This window comes from Tenrec ecaudatus, chromosome 2 (assembly GCF_050624435.1).
Source record: "Tenrec ecaudatus isolate mTenEca1 chromosome 2, mTenEca1.hap1, whole genome shotgun sequence".
NCBI classification, from domain to species: Eukaryota; Metazoa; Chordata; class Mammalia; order Afrosoricida; family Tenrecidae; genus Tenrec; species Tenrec ecaudatus.
The window spans coordinates 17938355-17959854 of record NC_134531.1 but is presented as its reverse complement, the minus strand read 5'-3'; the positions used below and the strand labels follow the sequence as shown (position 1 = coordinate 17959854).

The window sequence follows — 21500 nt, the reverse complement described above, 5'->3', positions numbered from 1 at the left end:
CAGCTAAGGAAGCACTGCAGGCACTAAACCATCTTTGCTAAGAAAACTGGAGGACCGCGAACTGGCCAACTGACTGCAAGAGATCCTTATGTGTGCCCATCCTCGATTATAAAACAGTATCACTGATTTCACATGCAAGATTATCACTTAATAGTGGTTGCAGTGGTACTTTGACCAGGAACTGCCCTAAATTTAGGGCGGAAGAGGATCTATAACTAGGGATATCATTGCTGAGGACAGATGAATCTGGCTCAGACCAGAGAATACCAGAAATATGTTTACTTGTATTTTATTTACTATGCAAAGGTTTTTAACTGTGTGGATCATAAAAAACAAACAAACAAAAACGATGGAGATGCTTGAGAAGAATATGAATTCCAGAACACTCAACTGTGTTCGTGTGAAACCTGTACATGTGTCGGGGGGGGGGTTATCTGAACAGAACAAGGGAATGGTGTGAAACCTGTACAAGGATCAAGGGGGGTTATCTGAACAGAACAAGGGAATGGTGTGAAACCTGTACATGGATCAAGGGGGGGTTATCTGAACAGAGCAAGGGAATGGTGTGAAACCTGTACATGGATCAAGGGGGGATTATATGAACAGAACAAGGGAATGATGGATGATTTAAAATCAAGAAAGAACATACCATTCTTCACTCTTTGACCCATAAAAAAACCAAACCAAAAACAAACAAACCCATAAAACGCAGGATGTTTTAATGTAATATTATCTATGCTGAGATAGAGGCAAAGCACTCTGGCTTCAAAGTCATCCTTTGCTCAACAGGAGGGAAATGAAAAGGTCTGCCTTTGTACAGATTGACAGGCTGGAAACCCTGATAGTGAATTTCTAATCTGCCCTGTAATGTGGCTGTGTGTTAGAAAAGGTGCACTTAACATAAGCAGGCATATGCCTCCTACGCCTGGTTTTCCTCTGCACCAAACTATATCTCTGTAGTTTACAATGGTGTGACCGATAGATCTGTGCTTGATTGGGGGGAGGTTTTAAATCATGAATCTCTATTCCATATTAACAATGAGGTCAGCATTCATTTAAACAAAATTTTGTTTATCAATATAAATGCATGTTGTGGTTTGTCCCCCATTACACTTCACTACTACAAAATACAATCTTCTGAAGCTGATGACAGGAAATAGGTTGCTCTAGTTTACCTTCAGAGCCTGATAACCAAGTTATTTAGTGATTAGTGTACCAAAGCAGCACCAGTACTAAAGAACATTACCCAATATACCAATGGCTTAACCCAAATAACTGCCTGCACTCTCTAAACACATATCAATGACTCTGTCAATGGACTACAAACAACATGCAGTCCATTCCACAATAAATTTCTCTCACATAAACATCAGCTTACATAACAAAAAATTATGGTTCACATCAATTTTGTGAGAATAAAATATTAAATGTATGAATACCCACTTTAAAGAAAAGTGATCCAACAGAAAGTATAACTTATTTGTATCACATGCAAAAATTGTGTTGAGATAATTTAAGAACAGTTGCAGCAGTGCATTGGTAAAGAACAGCCAGCAATTCAAGCTGGGCGCAGGCAAGAGGGTGGATTTCCATTTCCTGCTTCTGAGAAGGACCACTTTTCTACTCAGGGGAATGGCAAAGCTGACCAGTCTATGGGAGTGATAAAGACCACACATAAAAAAGCCAAAGCACTTCAGCACAGCCAGACTTTGTCACACATACTTTGGACATGTCAGTAGAAGTAGGAATGGAGTCTAAGGCTTCAACAAAATGGAGAAAAATCCATGAAAACTATTCAGAATGCATTTTACATACATAAGCAATGTTTAGCTTTATATTTCTATCTAATAGTATTTCTGTAGTCATTCATTCTCACAAAGTAGTGGTATGGTTTGAAATCAACCTATACAATTGCGTTTTTGTGAATTAAATATTTTTGTGTAGTGTAGGCAGATATATATTAAATGGAGATAGACAGATAATAGATAGATAGATAGATTGATTGATTGATAGATAGATAATATTGACAAATTGGCCATTCTATTTTTAGGAGACTTTACAATTTTTATGGGGAAATCCATCTTTCACTTAATTCCATTTTTCTTTGAACTTTTTGAAGCTCCATCATATTTATATATATATACATTTTAAAAACCTCAGTGCTGTTGAGTTGATTTGAACTCAGAGTGACCCTGTAGGGCAGAGGAGAACTGCCCGTGTGGTTTCCTATGACTATAATTCTGTATGGGAGTCGACAGCCTCATCTTTCTCCTGCAGAGCAGCTGGTGGCCTTAAATTGCTAGCCTTGTGATTAGCATACAGATGTTTAACTCACTACACCACTAGAGTTCCTATACATACACACATCTATACACACATACACACCCCTCGTGGCAATGTACATTAGGCATTGGACGCCTACACCCACCAGCTTCTCCCCTGCACATAGTAGAGGCTGTCTTCGCCCATACAGATTTACAGACTGAGAGAGGCTGCCCAGTGTTGCTGGTAGTCCACACTGACTCAATTGCAGTGGATAGACAGAAATATTGCACAGTAATGTGCTTGTGTATGTGTGAGAGATCCCCTTCTGAATGGGTTTTTGTTCAGTGTTTTCAAGCTCTATATAACTATCTTGAGCAGTGTCTCTTTCATGACCTTGTTGTGACCTCAAGCAGAGAACGCTGAAGGATTTTCTTTCTTTCTTTTTGGCAGCAGTGGAAACGCTGATTAGCACAGAGTTCAAAATGATCTAAGGTGCACATGTCTGTGTGTTTCCCAGAGAGAATAGTAACAGAGTAGAAATAACGTGGGAATACAAAAGACAATTTACCATGCATACCAAAGCTACCAAAGATGATCAACTTTGTCGGTCTTGCTTAGATGGAAAGGTGCCGCTGTGGATGTCTCTTGAGAATCATACAAAGATTCCCTAGGATCGAATCCTGTAATGGCAAGTAAAGTTAAACCTGCAACGAACTCTAAAGGCATTCTTAAGTTACAGCTTGATTTTATTTTTTGTTTTCCTCTCCCAAAATTATACGTGGTTGTGGAACTAGTCCACTGACCCATACCTGCTCAGATTGTTTAGCTTTATTTGCCTATGTATCCACTCAAGTATTAGTATTCATTGTTATTGATACTTCGGGATTCAGCATGTAACTGTGGTTGTCTGAATTCGTGTATAACACCCAATATCTTCTTCTGCTGTATTGACATTACACTGACCACTTCTTTACTTTATATTACTTTTTTCTTCACCCAAACTAATATGTGTCATAAATGAACAAACAAAGCCACCGCAATGGAATGGATGCTGACTCCTCACAGCCTATAAGACACAGTAGAACTGCACCTATGTGGTTCAGGGACAGTAGCAACCTGACTGGAGTAGAAAGGCTCCTCTTTCTCCTGTGGAGGGGTGGGTGGTTTTGAACTGATGAACTTGGAGTTTGCAGCCCAACACGTAACTGCATTTCCCCTTCCCTATTTTCTCAATCTTGATAGCCCTCAAAAAACTTTTGCTTTAGTGTTCAAATTTTCCCTTACTGTTTGTAAGAGTAATCTTGTACAATAGTTGTCATTTTTTAATTGATACATTTCACCATGTATAATGTCATCGGTGTCCACGGTGGAGTGTTTCACACATTCTGCATTATGCTTTAATATTATTTAGCATTCCACTGTGTGGGTGTGCCATACACAGGGAGCATGATCTATTTCTCTGGGATATATACTTGGAAGTGAGGTTGCTGATCAAATAACATTTCTATTTCCAAAATTGGTTTTCTCTTAAGTCATTTTATTAGGTGCTCTTACAGTTCTTATCACAATCCATAGATACATCTATTATGTCAAGTAGATTTGTACGTATGTTGCCATCATCATTTAAAAAATATTTTCTTTCTACTTGAGTCCTTGGTCTCAACTCATTTCCCCTTACCCCATCATCCCTCCCTCAAGAACTCTTGAAAAATTTATAAACTATTTTTTGTCGTGTCTTACACAGACCACTATGTCCCTTCAGCCATTTTCCTGTTGTCCACTCCCCTGGAAAGGGGTTATGTGTAGATCATTGTGATCGGTCTCCCTGTATCCCCCCATGTACTCCTTACCATTCTGATCTTGCTACTTCCATTATTGGTCCTGAGGGTCGTGTCTGTCCTGAATTCCCTGTTATTTCCAATAATGCTAAAGAAGTACAACCACCACGTGTCTGCTATTTTGTCATATTGTGGTGGCTTGTATGTTGTCTTGATGGTGGAAGCTATGCTACTGGTATTTAAAATAGGAGCAGGGTGACTGTGTTAGTGTGGACGAACTAGGGAAACAAATTCATAGACACCCATAGGTCTATAAGAAAGAGCGTTATATAAAAGAACAATTGCATATTGAAAAACAAACCCAGCCCAGTACAGATCGAGTCCATTATTAGCCCATATGTCTAATATCAATCTATAAATTCCTCTTCAAACTCATGCAACACATTCAATGATGCTGAATGCAGAAAGATCACATGCCAGTGGGTGGAAAGTCTTGTGGATACAGTGGTGGTAGAAGCATCTCAGCACTAACAGGGGTCTCCACATGGCTCCTCTGGTTCCAGAGATCTGGGTGCAATCAGCCAAGCTCCATGAGGCTTGTAGTCAGTAATGGCTCACAGGGAGTGAGCATGTGAGCCCCTTCAATGAGCTATTTATCTCCTTAGAACCTTCAAATGAGGTAATCAAGCTGTGGCCTGATTGACACTCGAAACGCCACCCTTTCATTCTTAATTCTCAAATTGACAACAGATTATGTAACTACCACAGTGACCTAACCTGAACAGATATCAGCAGAGCTTCCAGATTACGAATAGACTACAAAGAAGAAATACGAGAAAATTCACAGAAATTAGCAAGTCAAAAGTTTATCATAGCCAGGCACCAACAGCTTTCTTTACCACATTTGTTTATGCACACATTTGTCTTCAGTGATCATATAGGGAAGGTGGGCACCCACTGATATGATTTTTTGTTTATTGATGTCTGATACCTGGTCCCTCTACATCTTGTGGTCACACAGGCTGGTGTACTTCTTCCATGTGGGATTTGATACTTCTGAGCTAGATGGTTGCTTGTTTACCTGCAAGTCTTTAAGACCCCAGCTGCTCTATCTTTTGATAGCCGGGCACCACCAGCTTTCTTCATCACATTTGCTTATGCAAAAATTTGTCTTCAATGATCGTGTAAGGAAGGTGTGCATTCATGGAAAGCCAATTTAATAGAACAAAGTGTTCTTGCAAGCGGCCATGTAGCTCAGAAGAAACAAAGCCTACATGGAAGAAGCATACCAGCTTGTGTGACCATGAGGTGTCAAAGGGATCAGGTATCAGGCATCAAAGAACAAAAAATCATATCATTGTAAATGAGGGTGAGTGCAGAGTGGAGACCCAAAGCCTATATGTAGGCAACTGGACAAGCCCTTACAGAAGGGCCGCAGGGAGGAGACGAACCAGTCAGGGTGCAGTGTAGCAACGAAGAAACATACAACTTTCCTCTAGTTCTTAAATGCTTCCTTCCCCAACTATCATGATCCTAATTCTACCTTGCAAATCTGGCTACACCAGAGGATGTACATTGGTACAGATAGGAACTGGAAACACAGGGAATCTGGAACAGATGATCCCTTCAGGATGAGTGGTGAGAGTGGTGATACCTGGAGGGTGAAGGGGTAGAAAGAGAGAACTGAGTAGAAAGAGCTACATATAACCTCCTCCGTGGTGGGTGGACAACAGAGAAGTGGGTCAAGGGAGATATTAGACAGTGTAAGATATCACAAAATAATAATTTATAAACGATCAAGTGTTTAGAAGGGAGAGGGGAGAGGGATGTAGGGGGGGAAATGAAGAGCTGATATCAAGGGCTCAAGTAGAAAGCAAACGTTTTGAGAATGATGATGGCAACAAATGTACACATGTGCTTGACATAATGGATAGATGTATGGATGTACGAGCCCCAATAAAAAGATTTTTAAAAAAGTTTACCATAGCATCAAAACCATATCAGATATCCAAGGCTTAATTAGTATAAGAAGAACTTTGTGAGAAATAGTGCCATAAAATTAACCCCTCATGTAAGAAGACCCTCAAAAATGACCGAGGAAAGCTTTCTTCTCAAAGTCGAGTCAATCACATGACATGATCGTGCAGTAAAGGCTTCAGGACTTCATTTGCTAATGGGACGTGAGGCAAAAGGTAAAGAAACAACTGAAGAGTCAATTAACTGTAAATTAGAATGTACTAAGGTGCTAGTGAACAGAAATGTACTGACATTGGCCATTCTGAATCAGAAAATCAGATAGTTTACTACACTGTGATGTCACAATCAAGTGGAATGGTGTTGCATACCTCATCAAAAAGACATTCCAAGAGCTATCTTGAAGTATGACACTCTCTGTGATAGGATTCCATAAATCATCCAACAATGGTTGAAGCAGTACCTTGATAGGGAGCTGCCAGAAGCTCAGGCTAGACTCAGAAATGAACTTGGAATGAGGGATATCATTGCTGATGTCAGATGGAGCTTTGCCCAATGCCAAGAATACCACAAAGGTGTTTACTTGTGTTTTATTGACTAATTCAAGGGATTTGAATGTGTGGATCATATCTAGCTTTGGATAACTTTGAAAAGAAGGTGAATTCCAGAGCTCTTCATTGTTCTCTTGCAGAACTTGTACAAGGATCAAGAGGCAGTTGTGGTAACAGAACAAGGCAATGCTGCATGATTTAAACTAGGAAAGATGTCCAATAGGGTTATATCGTCTTGCCATATTTATTCCATCAGTGTGCTGAGTCAATAATCAGAAAATATGTTGTATATGAAGAAGAATGTGGCTTCAGGATTGGAGGAAGACTTAGAAACAATGTACTATGTACAGGTGACAGAACCTTGCTTGCTGCGAGTGTTGAGGATTTGAAGCACTGGATGATGAAGATCAAGAATGCAGCCTCTGTATGTATCATGACTGAGTGTAAAGAAGACCAAAACCCTCAGAACTGGGGCAACAGGGAGCATCATGATATATGGAGAAAAGTTACAAGTTGACAAAAATTTTCTCTGACTTGGATCTATAATCAATGGCCGTGGTATCAGCAGTCAAGAGATCAAAAGAATTTGCATTAGGTAAATTTGCTCCATAAGAACTCTAGTGTATTGCTAAGCAGGGATGATGCTTAGAGGGCTAAGGTGTGCCTCACCCAAGCCATGGTATTTTCAATTGTTTCATATGCATGGAAATAGTGGACATTGAATAAGGAAGACTGAAGAAGAATGGATCCATTTGAATTTTGGTTCTGGCGAATATTCAAAGTACTATGGACTGCTAAAAATTCAATCTGATCTGTGTTGGAAGAAGTGCTTTTTAGATGCAAAGATGGCAAGACTTGATCTTACATACTTTGGTCACTTTGTCAGGAGAGACCAATCCCTGGAGAAGGAGATCTTATCTCGTAAAGTATGGCAGCAGCGGTGGGGGGGGGGGGGTGGAAGACTGGCCCTCAAGGAGATGGATTAACATTGTGGCTGTAACAAGAGGCTCAAAAATAACAATTGTGAGGATGGCATAGGCCCCATAGTGTTCCCTTTAGTTGTGTACGGTGTTGCTAAGGGTTGGAACCTACTTGATGACCACTAACAACACCTTCAATGCTTGAAAACTACCACGTGAGTGGACAAGAGCAAGATAAAAACAAATGCAGAGCACATATAACTGACATGAAAAAATATATAGGAAAACAATTGGTATTTTGGAAAATAAATGCAAAGGGAAGTTATAAAATATACTGCTAAGGTGAATGTGCATACAACTTGATTAGGTCAAGTGGCCCTTGCCTGTGTCTATAATCATTTATTACTTTTTTATTCACTCTGGGAACAAACATATATAAATCTGAGTTATCTGAATGTGTACATAATATTACCATACTTTATATGCTTAAAAATATCAAAATAAAGTCATAGGGAGAATTAAGGAAAATTTTATGACTGCTATTATTGTGTGTATGTATGTATATATATTTTTTCCCAAGCATTGGACAAAAGACCCCTGGATGAAAAGATTAAAAAGGCTTCCTTGATTTTAGCATATAAAAAGCCACTGGGCACAATAGTGGAGATGTATGTAAATTACATATTCAAATTTCAAAAAGCCCAAATGTTAACACCATAAAAGATTTTGGACTTATTATATTATAGATTCTATGCGTTGGGCAGTTGGGGACCTCTAGTTAGGGTTCCTCATGAGATTTCACTCAAGTTATCTGTGGTCTACAGTGCATGGTCTGTCATCTCATTTGAAAGCTTGTCTGAGATAGGGTGCAATGTATTTCTATTCCTCACTAAATTCATGTGACTGCTAGACCTTAATACCTTGAGAAATAGGCCTATAACAGGCTTTTCTCATGATTAGTGAACCAAGAAAAAGAGAACCCAAGACAGAAACCACATCCTTATAGTAATGCTATCGTGAAACTGCCCATTGATCTTCAATTCATTGGAAGTGAGTCAATAACTTCAGCCAACACTCAAGAGCAGGAGACCTTGAGCAAGGTTCTAACCAGGAAATTCATGTTATTAGAAACTACTGAACTACCGTACATACTCATGTATAAGCCGAGTTTATCAGTACATTTTTAATGCAGTTTTTTCGTGGTAAAATTAGGTGCCTTCCTTAGGATCAGTGATGAGAGTGGCGATGCCAGGAGTGTGGAGGGAAGGTAAGGTAGAAAGGGGGAACTGATTACAAGGATTTACATACAACCTCCTCCCTGAGGGATGGACAACAGAAAAGTGGGTGAAGAAAGACATTGGACAGTGTAAGTTATGACAATATAATAATAATTTATAAATTATCAAGGTTCATGAGGGAGTGGGGAGCAGGGAGGGAGGGGAGAAATGAGGAGCTGATATCAAGGGCTCAAGTAGAAAGCAAATGTTTTAAAAATGATGATGGTAACAAATGTACAAATGTGTTTGACACAATGGATGGATGTCTAGATTGTGATGAGTTATACAAGCCCCAGTAAAATGATTTTTTTAAATAGGTGCCTCAGCTGATATTTGGGTCGGCTTGTACTTGGGTATATATGGCAACCAGTAATTTAGGTTTCCTTAACCTAAGTAAATTATAGGTGTCAAGTATCATGCTTTCCTTAGTGTTTTCTTCTCAATACCTATGGTAGAAAAATGAAAGAAATATTTACTGAAAAGTTTATAAACACATAAACATACAAACACAGCTAAAATTCAATGTCTTACATCTGATTTTTAAAATATTCTATTTTAATAAACTCTAGAAACCGAAAACAATACTAAAGCCACTATCCCTATATATTAGCCTTTTTAAGCATCAAACAAAGGCTAAGAGCATTTATTTTAAAAGAAGTTCTGTAATCACTTATCTATATGGTCTATTTACATAATTAAATAAAGTGTGTATTGTTATTAATTTTATTTTTACAAAACTTTGAAAATCAAGTTACATTTTAGTCCAAGGTAATTGTTATTTGTAATATTCTTAGGAATTGAATCCAGTAAGTTGTTTAAATGAATATACTTCTAAATTATCAATAAAATGATTAGTAAAGATAACCATCGTGCTTCCTAATATTCATTATGTAATTACTCATAGTAAATATCTCTTAGCATTTAGTATCAGTGCAAACTTTGAGTAACTAATGAAAATTTTCAATGAGAATCTATAATCTTTATTGTTGTTACTATAAGAGGTATAATTCAAAGTTATGGTCACAATTACAGTACCATAGTATGTGAATACTGTATTAAATACACAACCTTCTGCTGGGTTACTGTTTTTCTAATGTTTTATAAATTCCATTTTATTTATGTAAGCCCTTTCAAATTTGTTTTAGAAGCTTATAAAATAATTAACAAATATGCATTTATATATGTACATATATATATATGCATCTACTCTCTCTCTCTGCCCTGGATGGTACATTTCCCTAATTTTCTGTCTGTTGATTTAAACAATAATCTACATTCATTGCTACCAATTGCCCTATACATCCTTCTATACTTTTATGTTTGTTGGCAAACTCCCATGCTCTCTAGTTTAATTTTATATAACAGATGGATGGAGAAATACATTGTAGATTGCACTAATATGTGACCAAGTCACTTTTTGTACAATACTGGTAATTGACTTCTAGAATCCATATTCTTGGTACCTATGGGTTTACTGCTAGTAAAATATTTTTGATTCAGAGAACTACACATCTAAGTCAGGTATATATACAGTTAAGCAGGAATGCATGTATCTGATAAATTATAATTTTTATATTTAGAGGTCATATATATTTAGAACTTTTTGTATTTTCATGTCTGGAACAATATATCCTTTATGTAGTACATAAGGAAATGTTCACCTCTATTGTTGTCTAAATAGTTTAACACCTTTCCCTTGTTTATTATGAAATACACTGAATATCAAATGTTTTCCAGAGCACTACCAGCTGTATGTTCCTGAGTCGGCTCAAGTTGGTTCCGCTGTTGGGAAAATCAAGGCTAACGATGCAGACACTGGCTCCAACGCTGACATGACATATTCCATCATAAACGGTGATGGTCTCGGGATATTCTCCATCTCCACTGACAAAGAGACCAGAGAAGGGGTCCTTTCCTTAAAGAAGGTAAGAAGAGTGTAATTTCTCATGATTCAGGCAACTTGTACACCTTTCTTTAAATGAAACTTTGGGATAGGTAGGACTACTCCAAACTCTCAAGTGAAATTATAAACATGTTTCTGTTCAGAGACAAATGCATTTTTATCCTACGTGTCCATGGTGCAATGTTCTTCCTGAAACCCTATTACAAACGGGTAGAATGACCTGATAGAGAATACGGCATGAGTCTGCGGCCATCCCACTCTGAGCGTGCCCGATCCCATCTGATCGCGGACGCTAAGTAGGGTCAGGCCTGGTTAGAACTCAGATGGGAGAATACAACATGAATATTCATCTATTTTCTTCATATTTTGCATTTCCGCTTAATTTATCCTTGAAATATCCCAGTAGGTATTAAGGACGTAATGCAATGCATTGGAACTGAACATAAGGCATTGTGAGAGTATCAAAATAGTGATTTGTTAGTACCTGGAGGACACAATGGATAACAACGCATTAAGATAGAACTCTAAATTGTAAATAGCCTTCAAAGTAAGATTTTCATCAATAGCATATCAAAAATAAAGTGCAATTGCAAAAATATATATATGAAAATTCAAGAAAAACATATTTCTAAATCTACATAATTCTGATGTGAAAATAATGTTATTTATAATTAAGGGCAGCAGCATGGTAAGTTAAGCAAGGTCAGTCATGTGAATCCACCACCCACTCCTCTGGAGAGAGATGAGACTCTGTCCCCTTAAAACATGACAATCTCAGATATCCATAGGGGCAGTTCAGCTTTGGGGTGCTATTCACAAAGTCAGCAGTTGGAAAACACCAGGCACTCTATGGTAAAATGTGAGGTTTGTCTTCTGCTCAGAGTTACAGCCAAAGAATACCCCATGTGACAGTTCTACCCTCCCCTTCAGGGTCCCCATAAGTTACTATGACTTGATAGCAGCGAGTTTGGTTTCTACAGGGCACACATTGACTCATTATTGTGATTTTTTTAAATAACAAAATTCTTAAGATATGTTTCAGTCACTATTGGACTGAAGTATGTGGAAGGACATGGGAATAAGGAATAATACCACCCGAGTTATTGAACCCTTGGTCCAGGGAGTTGCAGGTCTCAACGCCTATCACTTTCTCAGTTTGTCCCGAAGTCTAAGTCTGCGATTCACATCCTAGGTAAGCTGATGCCAGCACATTACTGTCGTATTCAGCCTTAAGGGACTCCTGGTTACACCCTTGTGGCCACTCTCACTCCCAACCATCAAGGCAAGGCTGACTTATAGAGATGCCCTGTGGGCTTCTGAGCTGGTCACTGTGTGCTGGAGTCAAAAGCCCATGACAAGATCAGTGATTCAAACCTAGGAGCAGCTCCTTCACAGAAGGATGAGGCTATCTGTTCCTATAAGCATGTATAGTCTCAGATACCTTATATAGGTCCCTGAATGAGAAATGACTTGACAGTGGTGGTTTGGTTTGGGGGCTTGGGGGGCGGTTTAGTGTAGGAAAGGGGACCGTGGTGATACAATGAGAGAAACGTTGATGATGAACCAAATGGCCAGCAGTCTCAGAAAGGGCAAGCGTTTGCTTCTGCAAAGATGATTGTCTTTGAGACCAGATGGTGTAGTAATATTCTGCCCCATCAGGATTGTAACCACGGCTCCACGTTAGCCGCTATCTCTAAGGCCAGCAGTTGAAACCACCACGTGGGAGAAATACAGGACTTTCTTTCTATTCCCACAAAGAGTTACATACAGGCTTAGAAAAACATAGGAGAGTTCTACCCTGCCTTGTATGGCCATTACGCATCAGAATCGACTGAGTGATGTGAGGGCTTTTGTGGGTGGTTAGTTTGGTTTTTACGTTTATAAGGTTACTATTATTTGGAATCAAGTCAACACAGTCAGGTTGGGTTAATTGGATTGGTTAGTGCAAGAAAGTACATAAAAGCCTTTTCAATTACTTAAAAGCTGTACTTACTGTCAGTCATGGTTATTGTGATGACATATTTGGTGTTTGTAGGTATTGATTGAATCATTTCAAAGTGGGATCGAGGTGTGTCATGGGAGTGCTATAATATGTAACAGTAAAGGGCAAATGCAAGCTGAGCGATTCATAAGTTAGACTTTGTAGCAGGGAACTCCCTCTCCTTGAATTGAAGATGCAAACCTACTAATTAAAGAACTAGGGGGCAAAGGGCATTTATAGATGTATAAATATAGGCATGTGTATATGCAAATATATTAATATAAAACAATAGGGATATAGGTCTTTGTACATATTTGCCTAAGCAAATGTGATAAAGAAATCTGATGCTCCCTGGTTGTCAAAAGATATAGCGTCTGGGGTCTTAAAGGCTTGAAGATAAACGAGTGGCCATCTAGCTGAGAAGCAGCAAAGCCCACATGGAAAAGCACAGCAACCTGTGAGATCATGAAGTATCTGTGGGATCAGGTATCAGGCGTCAAAGACCCAGAGCAAAACAAAATCATAGTGATGTGCATGAGCAGGAGGCTGGAGTGGAAACCCAAAGCCCATCTGCAGACAATTGGACATCCCCTCATAGAAGGATCACAAGGGAAAGTCGATCCAGTCAAAGCATAGTATAACATCTATGAAACATACAACTTCCCTCTAGTTATTTAATGCTTCCACCACCCCCACCATCATGACTCCAATTCTACCTATTCTACCAGCTAGATCAGAGCATGTAAACTGGTTCAGATAAGAGCTTCCAATATAGGGAATCCAGGACAGACAAACCCCTTAGGACAAATAATTAGAGTAATGATATCAGGAGGGTAGGGGGAAGGTTGAAGGAGAAAGGGGAAACTGATCACAATGATTGACATATAACACCCAGGGGAATGAACTACAGAAAAGTGGGTAAAGGGAGACAGTGGTCAGTGTAAGGCATGAAAAAATAATAATTTATTAATTATTAAGGTTTGGTGAGGGAGGGGAAAATGAGAAGCTGATACCAAGTGTTCAAGTAGATAGAAAATGTTTTGAAAATGTTGATGACAACCAATGTACAAATGTGCTTGACACAATGCATGTATGTATGGATTCTGATAAGAGTTGTAAGAGCCCCAATAAAATGATTTAAAAATATATCATTACTAATGTCAGAGGAATCTTGACTAAAGCATATAATACCAGAAAAAATATTTACTGTTATTTCATTGATTTCTCAAAATCAATTATGAACTGTGAGGTTCATTAAAAACTATGTATAACATTGAAATTGGTATTCCAGAACATTTGATTGTGTTTTTGTGGAACCAGTACATAAATCAAGAGTCAGCCATTCAAAGAGAGCAATAGAATGCTGTGTGGATTAAATTCAGAAAAGCCGTGCCTCTTGTTCAATTTGTTTCCTGAGCTTATTAACAACATATGATTAACAACCTGCTGAAAATAAGCAGGACTTGTAACACTGATGAAAATCAAAGACTTCAGTCTTCAGGATGGACTGCAACTCAATGTAAAAAAAAAAAAAAGGAACACACCAAAATTCCCACAACTGGAACAATAGACAACATCATGATAATTAAGACAAAATTAAAGTTGTAAAAGATTTCATTTTACTTATGTCACAGTTAATGCCCATGGAAGCCACAATTAAGAAATAAAATGGTGTATTGCATTGAGTGAATCGATTGCACATGACCTTGTTAAAGTGTGTAAGAACACAGACATCACTCTGAGGACTGAAGTATTAGTATTTCCAATTACCTTGTGTGCATGTGAGAGCTGCACAATGCATCAGGAGCCAGCAGCAGAAAGAATGTGTTGGAACTAGGGCAAGGAGTACTGGAAGTCTGTAGACCAGCAGAAGCACAAACACATCCGTCTTGGGGTTAGTACACCCCAGTAATCCATACAAGAACATGATCGGGACAGACAAGTCACTTGAAAAGAGCATGATGCTCCATAAAGCAGAGAGGCTCAGTAAAAAGAAGAAAACGCTCAAGGGGATGGATTGACAAAGTGGCTGCAACCATATGCTGCAACATTGCAAGTATGAGTTTAATACAAAGAAGTATTAAGCACAATAGTGTTTAATTCTTCTTTGCACAGCATAGCTCTGAGTCAAGACGATCCAACTGCTCCTAACAACAGAAGGCTTCTAAGCCTGTGAGTCTTTATAAGAGTAGATAACTTCATCTTTCCCAGGGTGCAGCTGGTGAATTTGAACCCCTGAACTTGCAGTTCACAGTCCACTTCATCAGAAAAACAACACCAAACTCATTGCCGTCTATTGGATGAAGACTCCTGGCAACCCTATAGGACAGGGTAGAACTGCCCTTTGAGATGCCAAGACTGTCATTTTCTGTGGGAGTCGAAAGCCCTGTCTTTCTCCAGAGGAGTGGATGGTGGTTTCACACTGCTGACCTTGTTGCCAGTATCCTAACACGTAACCAGTACTCCATAGGGCGCCTTCCAAAGGTCATTAGAGGACTAGAAAGTGAGCCTCCTGGAGAGAAAGATCTATCGGAAATATAGACAAACTTGAATGGAATGGGGATCACAGATAGAAAGCTCAAGGACAGGAAGTAAACAGTGCTCAATGAAACCTCACAGATGGGTGGGGGGTGGGAGGAGTGTTTCATTAGAGATGAGTTTGTATGCATTGGGAAGAGCACACACATACATGAGATGGATTTTCAAGATGAGAATAAGTTTAAGAGCATTACTAGTAGTGCTGACATATAGAAGGAATATTTACAATTTGTGAGTCTAATTTTGTTTGCTCTGAATTTATTTTTTGATGTAGTTGTTTGCACTGCCCCAGCATTTCAACCTCATGATTATGATAACAAGTCTCAGGGCCATTTAATTAGTATCTAGTTTATGATGTAAATAATTGGCAATTTGAAAAGCATACTATCTACCTTGATGGAATTCAACCTTTAGGAGATACAGATTCAGATGACAGGATATGGATAAAACAGCCCTACAAACGGGTTCCTCATTTAATCACTGAGGCAGTTCATTTTATCCAGCAAAGCAGAACAGCTCATCTTCTTAGAGAACAGCTCTGTGCTCATGCTAGCCGGAGCATCTGCACATGGTGGCCATATCATTGCTTCATCAGGAAAGTGCCAAGTTGAATCCACTGGTCCATTGTAAACAGACTTTGATAACTTCCAGTCATTGTTTAATGGAGCCTGACTGGGTGGAAAGGGGAAGAAAGATAAGGCTGAAAGCAAGCTGATGCTCTTTCCTCTGATAACAGCATCTGTAGTGAGGGATGTGTTTCTGAGCATGCTGACTTCTCTCCTCTCCTCCTGGTCCCCATGTCCTTCACTTACACTCTTCGCAGCAGTGGTTCCAATCTGTTTCACCTGCTGTTTACTTAGTTATTTTTAAACCGAAGGTTTCACCCCTGCTCAGTTCTCCTGGTCATCATGTTTTTAAAGCCAATTTCCTTCTTCAAGTATTGTTCAATCGAGTAGCTATGTGTAATGATTTAAGTCCAAAATACCTTAGACTTGGCCTCAAATCAGAGAAAGATGGTGGGAAAACACACTTATTATCAGGTGTAATATAAATCCTAATATTTAAAAGGTCTTTCTAATGCCACACGACTTTGAAACTTTAGTTTTCTTTTTTAAATCACTGCACCCCCAGAACATGGATCACTGATGGCGCAGGTGAAAATGACAGCTTATTCATTCCTCCTGATTTCTGTTTGCACTGCTCTATCCCGTATCCATGACTTCTGTTTCCACTCTGTTTGCACCAAAAATGAGTTCCTCTTTTCAGATCACCCCATGTGATTACGTTGTGGCCTTTGAATTTTATGTTCGTCTAATCACCTGGGTGCGTGCTAGGAACAAAATATCCTGTGAGGACCACAGCAAGGACACACACTGCCATTCTGGAATTTGGTAATCACCCTCCCCCCACCTCTGTTTTTAAGAGGAGCGTTGGCCTATCAAACACAAGGTCGGCAGTTCAAAGCTTGGGCTACTCGCCAGGAACAACTCCACAGCCTCAAACCACAGAGGCAGTTCTATGCCGGCCTGCAGGCTCCCTGTGCCGCAGAGTCGACTCAACATCGGTGAAGCAAAGCTCCAACCACCTGCGGTACGCACCACATAGTATTTCTAAGTGCGTTTCAGTCAAACTCCTTTGAATTCTCTTTCCTTTGTCTAATACCACAGTACTCATTTTAATAATTTCTTCTGTGAAAACCAAGAGCTCAACTATTCTGTTCCTTTTAATCTTCTAGATCTGAAAGAGAAGGGGAAATCTACTGATTAATCCACTGAGACTACAGTGATGTTTCTCATTAGTGTGAATCTACCTGCACAGAAATGTATTTCTCTCTGTTCTAAATGGTATACGTTTTTTGGAATCAGGTTTCATCTACTTATGAATCTCCATAATCCCCAATATATAAAATATAAATATATGCTAATTGATTAATTATCCATGCCATTTTACAAATTAAGTGAGCTGAGTCATGAGAACAAACTCGGCAAGTTATAAAATCATTTTCTTTTAAGTTTAAATTATCCTTAAGAGAAAAGAAAACACAATGAAATTTGATCAACTAAAATCACACAAGAGTTACCAGACATAATTAGGTTTTGCTCTTCTGGTGGATGGTATTTATTGAATTTTCCTTTTCCATTACTTTTTCTCTCATTGTGTAAATTAACAGGAAACCGGATGTTCTTTGTCACTGGCTTCTAAAATTTTTGGGTTGTGAACAACAAAGCATTATAAATGTCTTAGATTGCATCACGAGTTCATCTAAGCAGACATTGGAGTATTTTAATTTCTCATTACAATTAAAAATTGTAAAACCTGAACATTCTTTGGAGGGTTTTACCCCTCAAAATTATCAGTCAAACTTCTGGTTTTAGTCCTAAAGCTTCTAGTAGTTGGAAGTAATTCTGTTTAGCTGGCATGTACAGAGCCAGGATTCGATCTAATGAAATTGATTACTTTATTCCCTATAGCTTATTTAAAAGGAGTGCTTTGGGGAAACTTTTGATCTCACTGCCCATCTGTACATATGAACTTGAAACAATAGATCACTTGAAGCTACATTGATTGTTAATTAAGAATTCCATCACAGTAAAACTGAGTGCACTAGTTGAAACATATTTTCTGATGAAATATCTTTGTGAGTTTATTTACCAATATCTATGTTCTGGGGTGGGTTCAATTTTAATGTGAATGAATGTAACTTGTTTAACTATATACTTATGTATATGGTTGTGTCATATCATTAGATGTCATGCATAAAATGTCTATGAGTACATATAGAGAGCTCTGGTGGCAGTCGCCAAAGAACTCAAATGCTAGTTAGAAGATTGGTGGTTTGAACCCACCTGTTGGTCTGTGGGAGAAAGATGTGACAGTCTGCTTCTATAAATCTTACAGGCTTGGTCACCCGAGGGGACAATTCTACTCTGCCCTATCTGGTCTTTCTGGGTCACAATCTATTAGGTGTGAATGGATTTAGTTTTGAATATATGTTGTTGGTGGTGTTAGGTGCCATATCAAGACAGTTCCAACTCATAGTGACCCTTACACAACAGAATGAAACTGCCCCACCCTGTGCCATCTGCACATTGTACTGATGGCCGCGCCCATCCACACAGGCACTGGGTTAATCCAGTTTGTCAAAGTCTTCCTCTTTTCTAGATGTTCCGTTATTTTACCAAGCAGGAAGCCCTTCTTTGGGGACTGGCCTATATAACAGTATATTATATACATGTAATTATAAATATTTAAATAAATTACCTCCACAATTATTTACCTATCATTGCAAAGACAATTTAAAAATGTACTATTTTCATTGCTATCTTGGAAGTAAATAATGAAAGTGTTTAGTCACAGTTTCCTACCACTGCTCAAACAGAAATACCTTTAGAGGTTAACTTAAAGAGCAGGGATGTGTTTTCTCATGGTTCAAGTGGCGAGGTGCCCTAACGTGGGGACCTAACTCTCTAGAGGGGTTTCTCTCCTGTGTCAGCTCTAGAAAATGCGCATTCTCTCTCTCAGTGTTTGGAGCCCTTGAATTGCTCTACACTTAGACAGTCTTCGCCACACATTGCTCGCTGCCCCTCCCTCTATTGGGATTTCTACTAATGTACGCTTTCTAGAAGTCTGAAGTCAGTAGCTTATGCCACGGCCTACACTGACACATCTTCAGTCACGTAACAAAATATCCCCTTCCAAAACAGAAATACATTCGTAGAGAGAGGGGTTATGTTCCCACATATACTTTTTGGAGGACACAAGTCAATTCATAATATATGATTTAGGTTCTGCTGTCTAAAAAATATTCACCTCCGTTAGGGATCACAGAAAGAAAGCCTCATTCAAGAAACACTATTAAATCCATGCTGCTTTCCTGGTTTTGGCAAATTAGCATCAATTAAATTATGAGGGGGCTAGGAAATTCCAAAGGAAGGGGAAATACAGATAATAAAGTTTGTCATTAATTTTATGAAGCTTCTTCATATAACTCCCCCACCTAGAAAAGAAAATTTGACATTAATATCCAGTCATTATCCCAGGAACTTGCACCAATATTTTTGCTTATTTATTGATTGATGTTCGATTTGATAGAAGTGCCATTTCATGTCGACCTTTAATTAGTGTCTCATTCAGACATTCATACTTCTGCTGCAGGATGGGTGATGGAGCAGTGTAGAAAGTAGGCCAAAGGGAGGCCATAAGGAGTCTGTTCTCTTAATCTTTAGCTAAACAAAACTTGAAGACCTCTTCATACGCCAGGAAGAAGAGCATCCAAGGGCAATTTGCCCAATGCCATGTTCAGGAATGCCTTTGACATGGTGATTCCTGAAGAGGAGTAAATATACTAGTGTGATTTAAAGACTTGTTGAAGTGATTGATGAATAACAATAAAAAAGTTCCAAATATGTAGAGCTGGCTAGAAAATGATGGATGGGAAAGATGATAACTCTCTGCTATAAGATGAAATATGTCCATATTAAAGAGGGCAAGTGTTATTTTATACGTTAGAAAGAGCAATGATATGTAAAAGCAATTACTAGGAGGAATAGTATGAAATTAAGGAGCTAAAATTTAAGATGAGAATTGGAATCAACCCACTGATGGGAAGCTGCATTAGGACATTGAACAGTAGTTAAAGAAAAGTAAGAGAAGCTTCATTGCCCAGAAAAAATAAAATTGCATAATAAGAATTTCTGGCTAGGCAGAAGAAAACATTTGCCTCAAAGGCATTTGAGTTTCTAAGATTTGTGAGTCTGTGGGTTAAAGAAATCGGGAAAGAGCTCATTGTACCAAAAGCTGGAATTAATAAAGCTTTGAATTCATTTTAATTTGAATAGTAAATACTTGGAATGCTGACTTGGGGCTCTATCTTTGTAATGGAACCTTGTAGATCACAGATAATCCAGCTTGCTTGCACATGATCCAGAGGGAAGGATTATAGTGCCTCTATAACAGAAAGATCTAGCAATCTGCTCCCATAAAGAAAACCCTGTGGGAGAGTGCTGTGCAGTCACGGGGTGTCACTGTGAATTGGAATCCTCAGGATGGAAGCCAACACCAATGAAGACGGAGCTGAGCTCACGACGTTGCCGACAGGGAAGAAGAGCGTTCCATGGCACAGCCACCCATGGCCTGAGATCAAACCTTAAATATAGCCCGTACTGGTTGTTGTCCTCAGACAATGTTTTAAAACATTCTGACTCTAATTTTTTTTCATTCCCAAGTGGGGTAAAACAATATTACCCACAGAGGACATAAGACAGAATAAGTTGATACATATTAAATGTTTAATTTTTAGTGATTTAACTATATTTTAGAAATTACATTAAAATAAGGTATCAAAGATAAAACAGGGGGAAAAGCCATTTTCTGTAGCCTGTACACAATTATCTGTGAGATTGAGAAAGAGCTATCACTCCCTTTGTCATGTACAAGCTGTTATGCCAGATCTAGAAAAAGGATGAACTCGTTAATGAACTCTCTCTAAGGGGAGACTAAGGAGCCATGAAACATGGCTATGCTACAAGTGTCAACTGCTGAGTCTAGCTGCGCTTAACCTACCAGGATCTTACAGGTAACAGAGGACTAATATTTCAAAGATGGGAAAGGCTGGGGAGAACTTTGCAGAGAAAACTCCCTGTAAACCCCTGTGGACCCGTGGAGCAATACCTATTAGATCCTCAGGAGAAGATTGTTTGAGACAATAGTATTTTCCTTTGCCTCGATTATGGCTTCCTTCAATTAGAGTGGTTAGTCACAGAGATTTTGCGAATGTTCCGAAATGAAGCAATTGTATCATAGGCATATATCCGCTAATGAAGAAATAGTAGATACCGAAATAAAAAGACAAGCTGACATGGACCAGAACCATAGGGGTGGATCAGAATGCGCATAGTATGAACACGGAAAAGGTAGAAACGATACTTTTTTCAGTTGTGTTCTAAGGTGGTATTGCGTCTACTCCATACAGATACTATGTATAAAACATTAAAAACCGCAGGATCCTCTGCAGGATCCTCACAGCTGTGGCTATGTTTGAAACCTGAGAAATTGTCTCAGCCTGAGAAATGTCATGGAGGTAGCATCTGACCTCTGGTTTCTGTAAAGAGAAAGAGAATCCAACTAAACACCAGCCCAAGGCTGAGGGCCACAAAGCAGAATTACATGCCTCCTCCCTCCCTCATTTCCTTACCCTATTCTGCCACTAGCCAGTCCCCTCGGAATCCATTGCATAATCCATTGCAATGGCTACAAAGTACTCACAGAGGGGTTTATTTGGGGAGTTGATGTGCTGTCACAGTCAAGATCAGAA

At 38.9% G+C, this 21500-nt stretch overlaps 1 protein-coding gene across 2 annotated transcripts in view; it reads left to right on the top strand.

Moving 5' to 3' along the window:
* CDH18 (cadherin 18) overlaps positions 1-21500 on the top strand; it is a 360438-nt gene that overhangs the window by 234384 nt on the left and 104554 nt on the right. For both annotated transcript variants that reach the window (XM_075542989.1, XM_075542990.1), the window contains one exon: positions 10503-10690. In XM_075542989.1, the coding sequence (XP_075399104.1) occupies positions 10503-10690 (188 nt within the window). The remainder of the gene's footprint in view (positions 1-10502; positions 10691-21500) is intronic.